General features: G+C 36.3%; 1 protein-coding gene across 1 annotated transcript; it reads right to left on the reverse strand.

The window, feature by feature from the left end:
• Positions 1 to 6,773: 6,773 nt before the first annotated feature.
• Positions 6,774 to 7,712, reverse strand: OR4F1 (olfactory receptor family 4 subfamily F member 1). The gene has a single exon (NM_001390430.1). The coding sequence runs from the start codon at positions 7,710 to 7,712 to the stop codon at positions 6,774 to 6,776; it is 939 nt and encodes a 312-aa protein (NP_001377359.1).
• Between the last annotated feature and the right edge of the window lie 9,437 nt (positions 7,713 to 17,149).

Below are 17,149 nucleotides of genomic sequence, written 5' to 3' on the forward strand. Positions count from 1 at the left end.
CCTTTTTCTTTGGTCTCAGCTTATGACTTTATTTCCCTTTTGATTACTTCTTTGACCTATTGGTTGTTTAGGAATGTGTTGTTTAATTGCCATATATTTGTGGGAATTTTCCTTCTTTTATTGAAAGTTTCATACTATTTTTGTCAGAAAGCATACTTGAAGCAAGTTCAATACTATTAAAATTTCTAAAAATTGTTTTGAAGGCTAATATATGATCTGTCCTGGAGAATGTCCTGTTTGCACTTAACAAGAATGTATACTCTGCTATTGTTGAATGAAATTCTCTGTATATGTCTGTTAAGTCTATTTGTTATATGGTATTGTGCAACTCCTTTATTTTCTTATTGATTTATATCTGAATGATCCATCCATTGTTGAGAGTGGGATATTGAAGATCCCTACTATTACTCTATTGCTATTTTCCCCTTCAGATCTTTCTATATATGCCACATACTTCTAGGTTTTCTGATGTAGGATACATATAGAACTATATTTATTATATCCTCTTAATGAACTGACTCCTTAATTATAATATAACAGCCTTCTTTATTGTGACAGTTTTTTTTTTTTAATTTTAAGTCTGTCTGATATAATATTAGCCCCCTCCTGTGATGTTTTGGTTATACTTTTAAGGACTATGTTTTTCCACTCCTCACTTTCAACCTATGTTGTGTCCTCAAAGCTCAAATAAGTCACCTATAGCAGCACAGAGTTGTATCTTGTTCTATATCCATTCAGTCACTCTATATCTTTTAACTGAAGCATTTAATCCATTTAAGTAGTTGTAGCTAAGTGAGGATTTATTAGGGCTTCCCTGGTGGCTCAGTAGTAAAGAATCTGCCTGCAATGCAGGAGATACAGGAGACTCGCGTTCAATCTATGGGTCGGGAAGATCTCCTGGAGGGGAAAATGGCAGCCCAACACAGAATTCTTGCCTGGAGAATCCCATAGACAGAGGAGACTGGTGGGCTATGGTTCATAGGGTTGCAAAGAGTCAGACATGACTGAAGTGAATGAACACACATGAACAAGGAGTTATTATTGCCTTTTTTTTTCATTTTTTCCGACTGTTTTGTAGTTCCTTTGCTTCCTCTTCTCCTACTATGTTCTTTTGTGATTTGATCTCTTTTGTAGCAGTGTGCTTTGATTCTTTTCTCTTCATACTTTGTGTATCCACTACAGTTTTTTTTTTTTTTTTAATCTTTGTTTACTATGAGGCTTTGGAGAAGGAAATGGCAACCCACTCCAATAATCTTGCCTGGAAAATCCCATGGACAGAGGAGCCTAGCAGGCTATAGTCCATGGGGTCACAAAGAGTTGGACATGACTGAGCAACCAAACCACCACTATGAGGCTTTCAAACACATCTTACAGTTGTAACAGTCCATTTTAAGTTGATGAAAACTTTGATTACATACAAAAGTTCTTCATTTTTACTTCCATCTTCCATCTGACACACTTTATGTTATCGGTTTCACAAATCTTTTTATATTAAGAGAATCCATTAAGTTACTATAGTTAGTTATATTTATTGCTTTCACCTTTTGATTTTTATGATAGAGTTCAAAATTATTTATGCATCACCATTACAGTATTAGCATATTCTGTACTTGAATATATATTTACTTTTACCAGTGAGTTTTACACGTTCACATTTTTCATCTTGCTAAATAATTCCTTTGCTTCACCTTAAAGAACTCTCTTTAGCATTTCTTGCAAGGCAAATCTAGTGATGATGAACTCTCTCTACTTTGTTTTATCTGAGATAGTCTATCTCTTCATTTTTTTTTTTTACTTTTATTAACTTTGTTTTTTTTTTAATTTTATTTTATTTTTAAATTTTACAATATTGTATTAGTTTTGCCAAATATTGAAATGAATCCACCACAGGTATACCCGCATTCCCCATCCTAAACCCTCCACCCTCCTCCCTCCCCTCCCCTCCCTCTGGGTTGTCCCAGTGCACCAGCCCCAAGCATCCAGTACTGTGCATTGAACCTGGACTGGCGACTCATTTCATACATGATATTATACATGTTTCAATGGTATTTCCCAAATCTCCCCACCCTCTCCCTCTCCCACAGAGTCCATAAGACTGATCTATACATCGGTGTCTCTTTTGCTGTCTCGTACACAGGGTTATTGTTTCCATCTTTCTAAATTCCATATATATGCGTTAGTATACTGTATTGGTGTTTTTCTTTCTGTCTTACTTCACTCTGTATAATAGGTTCCAGTTTCATCTATCTCATTAGAACTGATTCAAATGTATTCTTTTTAATGGCTGAGTAATACTCCATTGTGTATATGTACCACAGCTTTCTTATCCATTCATCTGCTGATGGGCATCTAGGTTGCTTCCATGTCCTGGCTATTATAAACAGTGCTGCGATGAACATTGGGGTACACGTGTCTCTTTCCCTTCTGGTTTCCTCAGTGTGTATGCCCAGCAGTGGGATTGCTGGATCATAAGGCAGTTAACATCACTCATTATCAGAGAAATGCAAATCAAAACCACTATGAGGTACCATTTCACGCCAGTCAGAATGGCTGCAATCCATAATGCTACAAGCAATAAATGATGGAGAGGGTGTGGAGAGAAGGGAACTCTCTTGCACTGTTGGTGGGAATGCAAACTAGTACAGCCACTATGGAGAACAGTGTGGAGATTCCTTAAAAAACTGGAAATATCTCTTCATTTTTGAAGGACAGCTTTATCAATGAAGTATTTTCATTTGGCAGTTTTAATCCTTAGTGCCTGGAATATACTCATCCATTTTCTCCTGGCCTGCAAATGTTCTACTGAAAAATCCATTGACAGTCCTATGGAGGCTTCCTCGATTGAGATAAACCATGTTCCTAATTCTGCTTTCAAAGTTCTCTTTTTGTCCTTGACATTTAACAAGATGCTTCTAAATGTAAACCTTAGTGTAAATCTTTTTCCTTTTAACCTATTTGTATCCCTTTGGTTCCCATGATTCTGGATGTCCATTTTCTTCCATGCATTTGGGAAGTTTTCAGCCATTATTTATTTAAATATGCTTTCTGCCCCTTCTTTCTACTCCTGCTGGGTATCTCACAATGTTATATTGCTTCTTCTGATGTAGTCTCATAGTCTCATTTGGCCTTCTTCACTCTTTTTATCTTTTAATTTTTGTCTGTCAGAATAAGTTAAAATGACCTATTTTCAAATTTACTGATTCTTTCCTCTGTTTTATCAAATCTGTGTTTGAACCTCTCTAGGAATTTTTCCATTTAGTTACTGTATTCTTTAGCACTGGTATTTCTGTTTGGTCCTTTTCTCTATTACATCTATCTCTGTTGATATCCTATTTAAGTATTGCTTTCTCAATTTCATTTTGTTGTCCACTGTGTTCTTTTATAGTTCACTGAGTTTATTTAGGATGATAATTTTGAATTATTTGTCAGCAATTCACAAATATCCATTTCTTTTAAATGAGTTAGAAGTTTGTTTTCTTCCTTGAATCATGATTCTTTATGTTTCTTTGTAGATTCCCTTTGTTATTTAATCATTTGAAGAAGCAGCTTTCTCTCCCAGGCTTTATGGGATTGTTTCAACTAGCCCATAGAGTCAGAAGCACTCAATATGAAGATAGAGACCAATTCCTTGGAGTGTGTGCTTTAATGTTTTTGAGGACAACGTTCCCATTATTTCCTGCCTAGTCCTCTGGAGGAAAAGCCACAGTTTTCTGTTTTTTTTTTTTTTTTCTTTCCCAATTTCACAGAACAATGCCAGCTGTTGGAGAACATTCACCCCTTTTCTTTCTTATTAGCTGGTCCACAAGACTGAGCTCTTCCAATATCTTAGCACTTAGCGTAAGCAAAATAGATATTCAGTTCAGTTTAGTCACTCAGTCGTGTCCAACTCTTTGTGACTCCATGGACTGCAGCACACCAGGCCTCCCTGTCCATCACCATCCAGTAAACTCCTGGAGTTTACTCAATGTCCATTGAGTTGGTGATGCCATCCAACCATCTCATCCTCTGTTGTGTGCTTCACCCAGAAGACACTTTGAATTTCTAAGAATTAGGCTCCCTTTGCTTCCTTTCCTCCTTCCTGGAGTAAACCTTTCAGTTCTGTGTTTATCCCCAGTCCCACAGGGCAGCACCAGCTGTAACTGAATGTCCTCCACTTTCTTAGGTTCTGAGCTGTCCCAAAAGACCAGTCTCTGTAGGTTGTTCAGCACTCAATACAAGGAAAGATAGGAACCTGCTGTCCTATGCACCGTAAGACAAGTCTCCACAAATTTAAAAATATTCAAATTATGCAAACTAGGTTACTGACTAAAAGGCAAATAAATTAAACTCAATAATGGAATGATATCTGGAAAATTTCCATGGAAATTATAACTCATGTGTTTCAAATTAAAAATTAGAAAGTATTTGAAGGCTGTCTTTTCACCTTGCTTATAGTTTCCTTTGTTGTGCAGAAGCTTTTAAGTTTAATTAGGTCCCATTTGTTTATTTTTGCTTTTATGTCCAATATTCTGGGAGGTGGGTCATAAAGAATCCTGCTGTGATGTATGTCAAAGAGTGTTATGCCTATGTTCTCCTCTAGGAGTTTTATAGTTTCTGGTCTTACATTTAGATCTTTAATCCATTTTGAGTTTATTTTTGTGTATGGTGTTAGAAAGTGTTCTAGTTTCATTCTTTTACAAGTGGTTGACCAATTTTCCCAGCACCACTTGTTAAATAGATTGTCTTTAATCCATTGTATATTCCTGCCTCCTTTGTCAAAGATAAGGTGTCCATAGGTGCGTGTATTTATCTCTGGGCTTTCTATTTTGTTCCATTGGTCTATATTTCTGTCTTTGTGCCAGTACCATACTGTCTTGATGACTGTGGCTTTGTAGTAGAGCCTGAAGTCAGGCAGGTAGTTTCCTCCAGTTCCATTCTTCTTTCTCAAGATAGCTTTGGCTATTCGAGGTTTTTTGTATTTCCATACAAATTGTGAAATTATTTATTCCAGCTCTGTGAAGAATACCGTTGGTAGCTTGATGGGGATTGCATTGAATCTATAAATTGCTTTGGGTAGTAAACTCATTTTCACTATATTGATTCTTCCAATCCATGAACATGGTATATTTCTCCATCTATTAGTGTCCTCTTTGATTTCTTTCACCAGTGTTTTATAGTTTTCCATATATAGGTCTTTAGTTTCTTTAGGTAGATATATTCCTAAGTATGTTATTCTTTTCATTGCAATGGTGAATGGAATTGTTTCCTTAATTTCTCTTTCTATTTTCTCATTATTAGTATATAAGAAGACAAGGGATTTCTGTGTGTTGATTTTATATCCTGCAACTTTACTGTAGTGATTGATTAGTTCTAGTAATTTTCTGGTGGAGTCTTTAGGATTTTCTGTGTAGAGGGTCATGTCATCTTCAAACAGTGAGAGTTTTACTTCTTCTTTTCCAATTTGAACTGAATGACAGGAAACAAGATATGTAAAAAGTTATGTGAAACAGTTAAACAGTGGCTTAGAGAGAAATTAATACAATTAAAATCTTGTATTACAAAAGAAGATAGGTCTCATTATGAATGATTATGATTTCCCCCTAAACTAGAAAAATAAAGGAGAATATAAACAATAAAAATGAAAATGAAAAGAGAAAACAATAGAGAAAAATCACTGAAATTTAAATGGGAGAACATCAAAAAAGTTGAAAAACTTCTAGCCATGATGAAAGATAAAAAAGAGTAAACACAATTTAGAAAACATTTTTTAAAAAGAATAAAGATACAAGCTACCTGTGGTGGATTCATTTTGATATTTGGCAAAACTAATACAATTATGTAAAGTTTAAAAATAAAATTAAATTAAAAAAAAACAAGCTACCAATATACACAGTGAGAGAGAAAAACATTGCCAATCTTACAGATATTTTGATTAGACAGTAAGGAAATATTACAAAGAACTTATTCCAAAAAAATCTGAAAACACAGATGAATGTAAAAGTTTCTTATAAGACACAAACTGCCAAAAATCAAATTTCTAGTTGAAAACATTTCTGCAGAGAAAACCCCTAGCCCAAATGACTTCATTGGGTAAATTCTATAAAATATTTTTAAGAAAAAAATCATATCAACAGGGCATCTAAAAACCTATAACTGGCATCATATTTAATGATGAAAGACTTAATGCTTCTTTCAAAAGAATAAGAACAAGTCATTGATGTCCAATGCCACCACTTCTATTTAACGCTGTACCATTTGACTTTGCTAAGTGTAATAAGGCAACAGAAATGAATAAATTAAATCCACACCAGAATAAAAGATGAAAAATGTCTTTATTTGCTGATGAAATTCTCATATATGAAGAAAATCCTGCTTAATCTGTAAAACACTAGTAGAAGTAATGTTTTGCAAATGTGCAGGACATAATGTTAATAAACAAAAGTCTGTTGTGTTTCTATATATTAACAACAAACAATTCTACATTAAACCCCAACAGAACAGTTTATAACCATATCAAAAATATGGAAATTTTAGGATGAATCTGAAAATAAGATATGCAAGTCTTATTCACCAAAAACTGAAAACACTGCTGAAAGTAATTAAATTGGACTTACATAGATACAGAGGTACAGTGTTTAATGGCTCACAGGAATAAATATATTTATCATTTAGAAATAAGTTACAGATCTGACACACTCAAAGCAAAATTTGATGCTTCAAATTCCTGATCTAAAATACCAAAGACAGAAGCATAAAGCTACCTTATGGTTGGTGTGAAGACTTCATCACGTCATTTATGAAATCGTCCCATAAATCACTAGCTGTTTGCATACTCTCTTCATTGCTGCTTTCATCTCTTTATTCCTGAATGTATAAATAACTGGATTCAAGAAAGGAGTAAGAACCGCATCAAAAAGAGCAAGAAACTTGTCCATTTGGGAATTGGGGTGCGGCCATGTATAGACAAACATGGTTGGACCAAAGAACAAAATAACCACAGTGATGTGAGCTGACAAAGTGGACAGGGCCTTGGGCGAACCACCTGAGGAGCGTTTCCAAACAGTTAACAGGATGAACATATAGGAGATGAGAAGTATAAAGAAGGAACTAACACAGATAAACCCACTGTTGACAGTGACCATGAACTGAAGTCTGTAAGTATCTGTACAGGCCAGTCTGAGGAGCCGAGGAAGATCACAGTAAAAGCTGTCCAATACATTCGGACCACAGAAGGGCAAATTAACAATAAATGCTAGCTGGAACAGTGAGTGGCTGACACCAAGGGCCCAGGCAGCAGCCAGAAACAAAATGCACATCCTTGGGCTCATGATGCTCAGATAGTGGAGAGGCTTACATATGGCAACATATCTGTCAAAGGCCATGGCTATGAGCAGCACCATCTCCACCCCACCAATGACATGGATGAAGAAGATCTGAGCAATGCAGCCTCCAAAAGAAATGACTTTACGCTTTCTGAAAAGGTCATAGATCATCTTGGGAGAAGTGACAGAGCAGGCTCCCAAGTCAATGAAGGAGAGGCTGGCCAGTAGGAAGTACATGGGGGAATGTAAGTGAGGATCAGTAGTCACAGAAAACACAATGAGGATGTTTCCAGCCATGCTTGCCACATAGAACACAGAGGAGAACACCAGGAGAAGCAGCTGGAACTCCCATGAATAAGTGAGTCCCAGAAATACAAACTCAGACACCACCGAGTGATTCCCTCCATCCATCAATCTAGCCAACCGGGCTGCCACTGAAATATTGATAACTATGAAAATGAGGAGGAAAGTGTTATTATGGAGAAGATAATTTCTGATTTTTCAATGTCCTCATAATGAATGAAAAGTATGTAATTATCCAGTTCATCAACTATACAAAAATAACAATAATTAACATTATATCATCACAAAGTGTGGGCTGCAACATACTTCAAACATCATCCATACTCACACTTCAATGCTCTGCTCTCAAATTAACACATTAGGCAAGAACAAAAGTGTCCATGACTTCATCAGCTGTTTAAATCTCTTCTGATACTGATTATTCCACATTTCCAAAATATTCCATCATGCTTTTATGTATATCTCATAATCTACTTTTCTCACGGTTTACAAAAATTAGTGATGAGAGGAAAACATTGACTGGTCAACTGTCACCTGGAGTGAACAGGACATAAGACATGAATAGATACTGAATTAGGATAGACTGTAGACTAGAATAGACTGTAGATTAAGAAAATGCTAGTATATGTAAAACTGGAGGCCCTGCAAGTACAACAGGACAGGAGAAGTATGCAGATTCTAGTAAATAAAACAAACACAGTTTTCCATCACATTTTATCATATTCATGGCTATTCTGGGTGCCTCTAGTTTCCACATAATTTTTCATGGCTACAAACATCTAAACTGGACTCAATACTCAGTAAGGCTTTCATAATGGAGCCTACAGCAGCTAAGTGTGAAAGGCTTTCTCCAGGCCTAATAAATGTGTATTTGAGGGTTTTCTGCAGTTTCTGCTAAGGTATATTCCTAAAGTCACAGACGATGTAAAATATCTCTGAAAACATTTGCTTTCTGTCCATACATGTGAAGGTACTGAGGTTAGCACTTGAAATAGTTGAGATACTAATTTGTAATTCATCAGTGCCTCAGTTGTTGTTACCTTTAAGTCCACTGAGATCCCTCTATCCTTAAAAGTATTCAGTACCACCTGCACAATTACCTCCTCTAATGGTTGATATTATCCTGCTTACTTGGCTTGGAAATCTGTTCAGATATTTAATCTTAAAGGCAATTCGTATCCCATTCTTTCAATTTACAATTATAAAATAGGAATATCAAATTTAACTCACATTTTAGGAGGGAAAATAAGATTTCTTTTTGATCTTAAATCATGCTATATATAAGGAGAAGGAAATGGCAACCCACTTCAGTATTCTTGCCTGGAGAATCTCAGGAACAGAGGAGCCTGGTGGGCTGCTGTCTATGGGGTCGCACAGGGTTTGACACGACTGAAGCGACTTAGCAGCAGCAGCAGCAGCATACTATATAAAACATGACACAGAATTTAGTTCTTTAATACACATAGTATTTATATGTGAGGTGGAGAGTGAGCAGACAATAGTGTTGTGTTTCTCTGTGTCCAGACACCCATCTCAATCGCTCCTTATAGTAGAAAGTATTCCCTGAAAACACCTACTAGAGGTTAATTATTTTCAGGTCTAATGAAAAGCAATAGAACAGCTATACTGATATCCATTTTTTGAGGTACAACTCCAGACTTTCTCATTCAAAGGGCCATCTGACTGATGCCCTCATTCATCCCAGTCTGCAAACCTGACAGAAGCTCTCACTATGTCTGGACCCCAATTCTGGGTCACCACCACTGGCATGAATGTCTTTCTACTCTCATCTACATGCACTGACTATGCTATCACATCCCAGTCCAATGGTCCACATTCTCTAGGTACACAGTGTTACCATAAACCTGAGGCTTGGAGTAGTGGGCAGGAAATAACCACTATCTCCTGCTCATCAGGGCAGAGAGAATCAGCAGGGGAGAGGACTGGTGGGATGGATGTACATGGGAAAGTAATGGAGGCATGTGGGGGCAGGATGGGGGCAAGAAGCTTAGTAATTGTTGGAAAACCTCCAAAGCTTTGGTGAGGAAAAAATATGTGCTCAGTGTGGATGGAAAGTTTTCATGGAATTATTTATGGGCCATTTTGTCCAAGGTGATTATCAATCACATGAAAAACATGAGACCCCCAACCAGGTTCACACAACTAGAAGAATTGGGGACCAGAACCTAGAGCTCTTGACTCTTATTCCAAGAAAGATAGACCCTGCAGACAATAATCAAGCAAAATAAAAATCCACAAAACACTATTTCCGTACAATGTCCATTATTAACATTAAATTATATAATTAGTGTAATAATAAAATACATAAAGTGAGTGCCTAGTTAAAGATTATTCAACTAGTAAAATAGAAAATTATATTTGGGAAAGTGGTTATTCACTGCAAATATATTTCTGTACTGATGTGTCTTTTTTGCTGGTTATGCAACTGGTCATTACAACTGTAAAACACTTAAGTTGCTGTCTCTAAGGAGACCTTTCTTTTGGTCTTCCTAAATTTTATTATCCTTAAAGAAGGTCAATTAAACTCACTAGCTATAATGTAAACATACTAGCTATTATTGACAATTTTGTTCATAAGAACTTTTTTTTTTTTACAAATACGTGTAAATCAAAGAGCAGGGAAAACAGTTGAAAACACATGAATTGAACACATAACAAATATTGTCTAATGTGGATATAACACCTGTCAAGTGAATAGCAAGATAAATATTTGGAATGTGTTTTAGACATTCAATAATATAAGATTACCAGTGTCAGCAATAGCAGGTGGGGAAGGCCACTCTCTATTGATTTGACTCTATAAGAATTAGTGAAAGCTAAATAGAAAGAGAAAGAAATACCTTGAATCAATTAATATCAAGGTGCCTTTTAATATTACCTACCATTATTCATGTGTATATAGCTCATATTATATACCCAGATACATACAGTAGTCAACAAATAGTTCTCAACTGTGAGGGTATATTAACAACAACGGCCTTATTAAAGCCATGACTACAGGTCAATGATCTTTATCATTCTTTTTGGTTTATTCTTGATTCTTATCATCATCTTTTTCAATAGTTTCATCATGGTTAAGGGAAAGTTTCTCATTTAAAAACTTATAAGAGCATGATGAGTAGTCTCCCAGTGAGAAGGCACCAAAGGCTTCACAATGTATTTCTCATTGGGATTAGCTAATATTTCATCTCCATACCTACAGTCAGCACTCAACTTATTTTCAGGAAGTATATGGAATAATCTGAGATGTATAGAAAAGTAAAATAGAGAGAAAGGAGAACAAATAAATTTAAAATATTTAAAATATCTTAAAGATTGGATAGAGGAGAAATTAGAAAAGATGTGCAAAATGACAAAATAGAAGCAAGAGGAGAAAAGAGAAAGAGCACATCAGAGTTCAGAGAGTACAAAATACCATAGCCTGTATTTCTGAGAACCCAGGTCAGTTAAGGAGAACATCACCCTCTCACCTTTAATTCACTGATTCAGGGCTGCTCCTGACTTTGCAACATTGGATTGCATTTAAGGAAGGCAGATGCTTCTGTCTCCTGCCCTGTCAGGCTCACAAAGTTTCTATGAAAATCACACTTGATAATGAATGGACAGGTTGCTTTTATGCTGCACAATGATACACACATGTAATTCACAGTAGAAATTCAACTCTTATTATGACTTGAGGAGTCTAGCATATACCAAGCAGAAAAATGTATACAGGACAATACACAGCAGACATATGAAATTCCCCCCATGTACATTTTCTGTACATTCTACTATCCTGGGAGGGCTCTCTGCCCTGTCAGCTTTTACTATTGCAGGTTAGAGTACAGTTATTTTCAACATGTGGTTCTTCTATATCATAGATTTTTCACATGGATATATACTCATATCAAAAGTCCAGAAATAATTTCCAAATTTTCGTCTCTATCTTCAGTCCTACAATTACAAAACGTCACATATTTCTTTTCATGCCTTACAGTAAAAGAGTTAATAGCTTAGGCTCTGATGTCAACCAGGATTTTTTTTTTCTTTCATTGAGGCTCAGTTGCTCACTTGCTGTGTAAGAATGACAAAGTTATCTGACCTTTCTGAGCTTCAGTTTTGTCATTATTAGCAAAGAGATAATACCTCCCTTGCAGGGTGTTGTGGGAAATAAATGATATATGTATGTAAACATACCTGCCTCAGTACCTAGCACATAGTATGACACAATAAATAGTACTTATTATATAGTAAGGACTATTTACATCATGGCTTTCAAAGACTGACAATATTCCCAAATGTCTGAATCATTCATTATTCTAATGTATTGAACGTAGATCTTGTTTTATAAATTTTTATGTCTACACTTGTACCCAATGACTTAAGTATATTTCCCAAATAAGTGTACTCTTCAGGAGAGATATTAACCAAAGACTGCCTGAGAGGAAGAAGCTTAGTGCTCTGCTTAGGCTGTGACCCTTTCACTACTGTCATCCTTATAATCCAAAGTCATAAATTTCAATTCCTCCCATTAAAAAAGTTAAGTTTTTCTTGACCACTTCAGACAATACTGGATATTTCTTTAATGTTTAAGGATAAAAGTGAGTCAAGAAGGAAGAAAGGAGAAGGGCAGGTGTTTTGAGGGGTTTCTAAAGGCTGTGTCCATCCAGGAGCAGATATGTATTGAGCTGAGGCAAGGAAGCCAAACTATACAGTACCAGGTGTTCAGGAAAATACAATATTCTCCAAACTGCTTTTTTCAATTCAGTTCAGTTCAGTCGCTCAGCCGTGTCTGACTCTTTGCGACCCCATGAATTGCAGCACACCACGCCTCCCTATCCATCACCAACTCTCGGAGTTAGACATATTGAATTCTTTAGTTTTGACCTCCAATTTAACTATGCAATTTGAGAAAACAGAGGTCGTTTAGGCGCATTATAAAGTCAGATGTTTACTTAAGACCAAAGTCTTATGTTTTATTATCATTCTTAATTTCTCATTTATTTGCTAATTTAAAATAGATTTGCTTTCTATGTGCCAGGTCTCAAGAAAGGCCAATGTTGTACAAGTTCAATCCTTATCTAACATGTATATAAATATACATCATTGTGTGATGAGGTCACAGACATGGAACAGATTCTCTAATATATGAGAAGAGTAGAGAAAGTAACTACAGTGACGAGAAAAGGCAGCACAGCAAATGTGACATTTGTGTATAGCTTTAGAGATGGTAAATATCATAATACACAATCATAGAAACTAAAATTTCATTTAAAGAAGATGGTCCCTTGGATTGCAAGATCAAACCAGTCAATCCTAAAGGAAATCAATCTTGAATATTCACTGGAAGGACTGATGCTGAAGTTGAAGCTCCAATACTTTGATCACCTGATTCGAAGAGGTGACTCACTAAAAAAGACCTTAATGCTGAAAGATTGAAGTCAGAAGAAGAGGGTGGCAGACAATGGGATGGTTAGATAGCATCACCAACTTAATGGACATGGATTTGAGCAAACTCCAGGAGATAGTAAAGGACAGGGAAGCTTGGTGTGCTGCAGTACATAGGGTGGCAAGAGTCAAACACAACTTAGCAACTGAAAAACAACAACAAAACATTAAAAGTAGGCAAGTTTGGTATTCATTGAGTTAACAGTGAAGCATGCAGTTTGTCTACAGCACAAATGTTGCTTTGGAGAAGAGGAGAAAAATGGTAAAGGTTAGTTTCTGCCCGACACTGAGAACTAATCTATTTAAGAATTATTAAATAAGTGTGGAGAGACAATGAAGGATTGGGAGCAAGGAACTGATGATTAGGTCAGTCATTAGGGAAAATACTCCAACCATAACTGGAATAGGTCAATCAAAGGTTTAAAAAAAATGAAGGTAGGGAATCCCTTAAGAAAATGATGAAATAAACAGATCAGGGAGGCCATGGAGAAGCATCAGGACTACACAGTTTTATCTATAAGAATATAAATATAGAAGACAGAAATACTGGGAAGTAAAAACCCAAAGGAATTGGTGACTGATTAAAGTTGATGTGAACATGAGAGAAGTCAAAGATGACACTAAGATGTATGCATGAATAGAATAGTCATGGATTCATTTTTAAAAAGAGGATAGCTGGACATGGAATTTGTGATGATGGAGAAAAGAGATTACCACATTTACATTAAGCAAGTGACAGTGTCACATGGCACACTGACAGTGTGAAAGGAAGCAAAGGAGCCAATGAGTTAGGCAGAACAGTCATGGAGGTAGGAGGACAATTGGCTGTGAGCCAGAGAAGCCAAAACACAACAGTGAATCAAGAATGAAGGATGAAAACAGAACAAAAGGAGGGAGTTGAGAAATGCTATCAGTGAAATATCCAGGTTGAAATATCAGACAGGATACATGGAAAGAAGCATAGATTCAAGACATAACTGCATAGTAATCCATGTAAATGTAATAAATGAATGTATAAGAATGAGTAAGTTTTCTGAGGGAAAGAGTATAGAGGGGAAAAAATAAAAAGGAAATAAAGCAAAGATCCCACCATGTAGAACATGACACTGACAGTGTGAAGGAAGCAAAGGAGCCAATGAGCTAGGCAGAACAGTCATGGAGATAGGAGGACAATTGGCTGTGAACCAGAGAAGCCAAAACACAACAGTGAATCAAGAACAACAAATGAAAACAGAACAAAAGGAGGCAGTAGAGAAATTCTATAACAGTGAAGAAAGGGAGATGATAAAAGGAGAAGTAATATAAGAAAACTGAGATATCATCTGACATAAGTTTCTACTTTGCAACTGGGTGATTTCAGCCTAGTATTTCATAGGTACACATTATAAACATCAAACAGGTTCATTAAGATATGAATAATATAATAGATGTGATAGAGTTGTTTAAGATAGAGTTAATGAAAGGTCCCCATTAGGGGCTGGATAACAAAGATTGCAGAGAACTTACAAACTACTCTGTTGTAACACACACCAGCAATGCTCAGCAGCTTGAAATCAACCAAAAAAAAAACCCACTTTAACTATTAGGGTGAAAAGGGCTGAGAAATGAAATGGCAAGTGAAGAAGGAGGTTACAAAGGTGTAAAAGGTTTCTGGTCATTGGACAGTACAACCAGACAGTCAAGACTGACCATAAACCACAGGCCAGAAAAAAAAGCACATGAGACCAAAAAAATAAATATTTTAAAATGAGGACAATCACTTGGGAAACTTGTAGTCATACAATACATTGAGTCTTCTGTGGTATTCTTCTACAACTTTATTATCGTTCTTTGAAGTATGCATACACGTGAGTCTTCTTCATGAGCCTAATTCCTGATCCATTCTCCTTCTCTCGTGCCAGCCAAAAACTGCCACAGAGAAGGTTACATCACCGCAAGCTGAGGAAAACTCAGTTTTTGCATTCCTGGAACAAGAACCTTGGCTCAGTAATTTTCTCACTATGGATTTTATTTTTGTCCTTCCCACCTACCTGTTTTGTCAAGGGAACTAAGAGAACAGTCATTAAGAATTCACATAGATATAGTTCTCCTAAAATCAACCAGATCCTATGCAGTATCATTACAGACACATAAAAATAGTTATATAAACAGTCAGAGCAACAGCTAATTACAACCCCAGGGGTTAGTGACCAAGTGGTGCTGCAGAGATCTGGGAATTATCACCTATGGTCGTTTTGGTTTCCCACTGTAGCCAAGCAGAGAAGCTGTTAATGACGAGAAATGAGACACTCAGGTTTCTTATGACAAACAAGTACTGACCATCTTTTAAAGCTATTTTAAATATTTACTTTATGATGATTAAAGTTGATTTCCAGAGTAACATTTTAAATTGTCCTTTAAAATGTTGATTATCACAATAATATTCAACTTAAACACAGAATATATTAAGAAGTATGAAGACTATTACACAGCAATAAAGCCACACAGTATTCCATGAAAAAGAAAGAGAAGAGAATATATAAGGAAATGAGATTTAAATTGACTTCAAAAATAATACTTTAATATATATTCTATTGAAGCCCCAGAACCATATTGTGAAGTAGATATAATTGTTACCACATAATCTCAGAAAAATTATTGACATTATATAGATATTATAAGGTTGAGCTATATACGAATTTAGGACTTTCTCAATTTTTTCTTCTCTTTCTTTTTTTTTTTTTTTTTGATATTGCTTATATGTGAAATCTTTTTTTTTTATTTTTAAACTTTACATATTTGTATTAGTTTTGCCAAATATCAAAATGAATCCGCCACAGGTATACACGTGTTCCCCATCCCGAACCCTCCTCACTCCTCCCTCCCCATACCATCCCTCTGGGCCGTCCTAGTGCACCACCCCCAAGCATCCAGCATCGTGCATTGAACCTGGACTGGCAACTCGTTTCCTACATGATATTTTACATGTTTCATTGCCATTCTCCCAAATCTTCCCACCCTCTCCCTCTCCCACAGAGTCCATAAGACTGTTCTATACATCAGTGTCTCTTTTGCTGTCTCGTATACTGGGTTATTGTTACCCTCTTTCTAAATTCCATATATATGCATTAGTATACTGTATTTATGTTTTTCCTTCTGGCTTACTTCACTCTGTATAATAGGCTCCAGTTTCATCCACCTCATTAGAACTGATTCAAATGTATTCTTTTTAATGGCTGAGTAATACTCCATTGTGTATATGTACCACTGCTTTCTTATCCATTCATCTGCTGATGGACATCTAGGTTGCTTCCATGTCTTGGCTATCATAAACAGTGCTGCGATGAACATTGGGGTACACGTGTCTCTTTCCCTTCTGGTTTCCTCAGTGTGTATGCCCAGCAGTGGGATTGCTGGATCATAAGGCAGTTCTATTTCCAGTTTTTTAAGGAATCTCCACACTGTTCTCCATAGTGGCTGTACTAGTTTGCATTCCCACCAACAGTGTAAGAGGGTTCCCTTTTCTCCACACCCTCTCCAGCATTTATTATTTGTAGACTTTTGGATCGCAGCCATTCTGACTGGTGTGAAATGGTACCTCATAGTGGTTTTGATTTGCATTTCTCTGATAATGAGTGATGTTGAGCATCTTTTCATGTGTTTGTTAGCCATCTGTATGTCTTCTTTGGAGAAATGTCTATTTAGTTCTTTGGCCCATTTTTTGATTGGGTCGTTTATTTTTCTGGAGTTGAGCTGTAGGAGTTGCTTGTATATTTTTGAGATTAGTTGTTTGTCAGTTGCTTCATTTGCTATTATTTTCTCCCATTCTGAAGGCTGTCTTTTCACCTTGCTAATAGTTTCCTTTGATGTGCAGAAGCTTTTAAGGTTAATTAGGTCCCATTTGTTTATTTTTGCTTTTATTTCCAATATTCTGGGAGGTGGGTCATAGAGGATCCTGCTGTGATGTATGTCGGAGAGTGTTTTGCCTGTAAAAATAAGACCGATAACTGGAAGCAGGAGACTTAAGTCCAAACCCTGACTCCAGGGAAATCCTGACTCCAAGGAACATTAATTGACAGGAGCTCATCAAATGCCTCCATACCGACACTGAAACCAAG

The sequence above is a fragment of the Bos taurus genome, chromosome 10, assembly GCF_002263795.3.
Source record: "Bos taurus isolate L1 Dominette 01449 registration number 42190680 breed Hereford chromosome 10, ARS-UCD2.0, whole genome shotgun sequence".
In the NCBI taxonomy this organism is placed as follows: Eukaryota; Metazoa; Chordata; class Mammalia; order Artiodactyla; family Bovidae; genus Bos; species Bos taurus.

What these genes read in the sequence shown, in the direction of transcription:
- OR4F1 (NM_001390430.1), bottom strand. Translation starts at nt 7,712, where the DNA reads ATGGATGGAGGGAATCACTCGGTGGTGTCTGAGTTTGTATTTCTGGGA.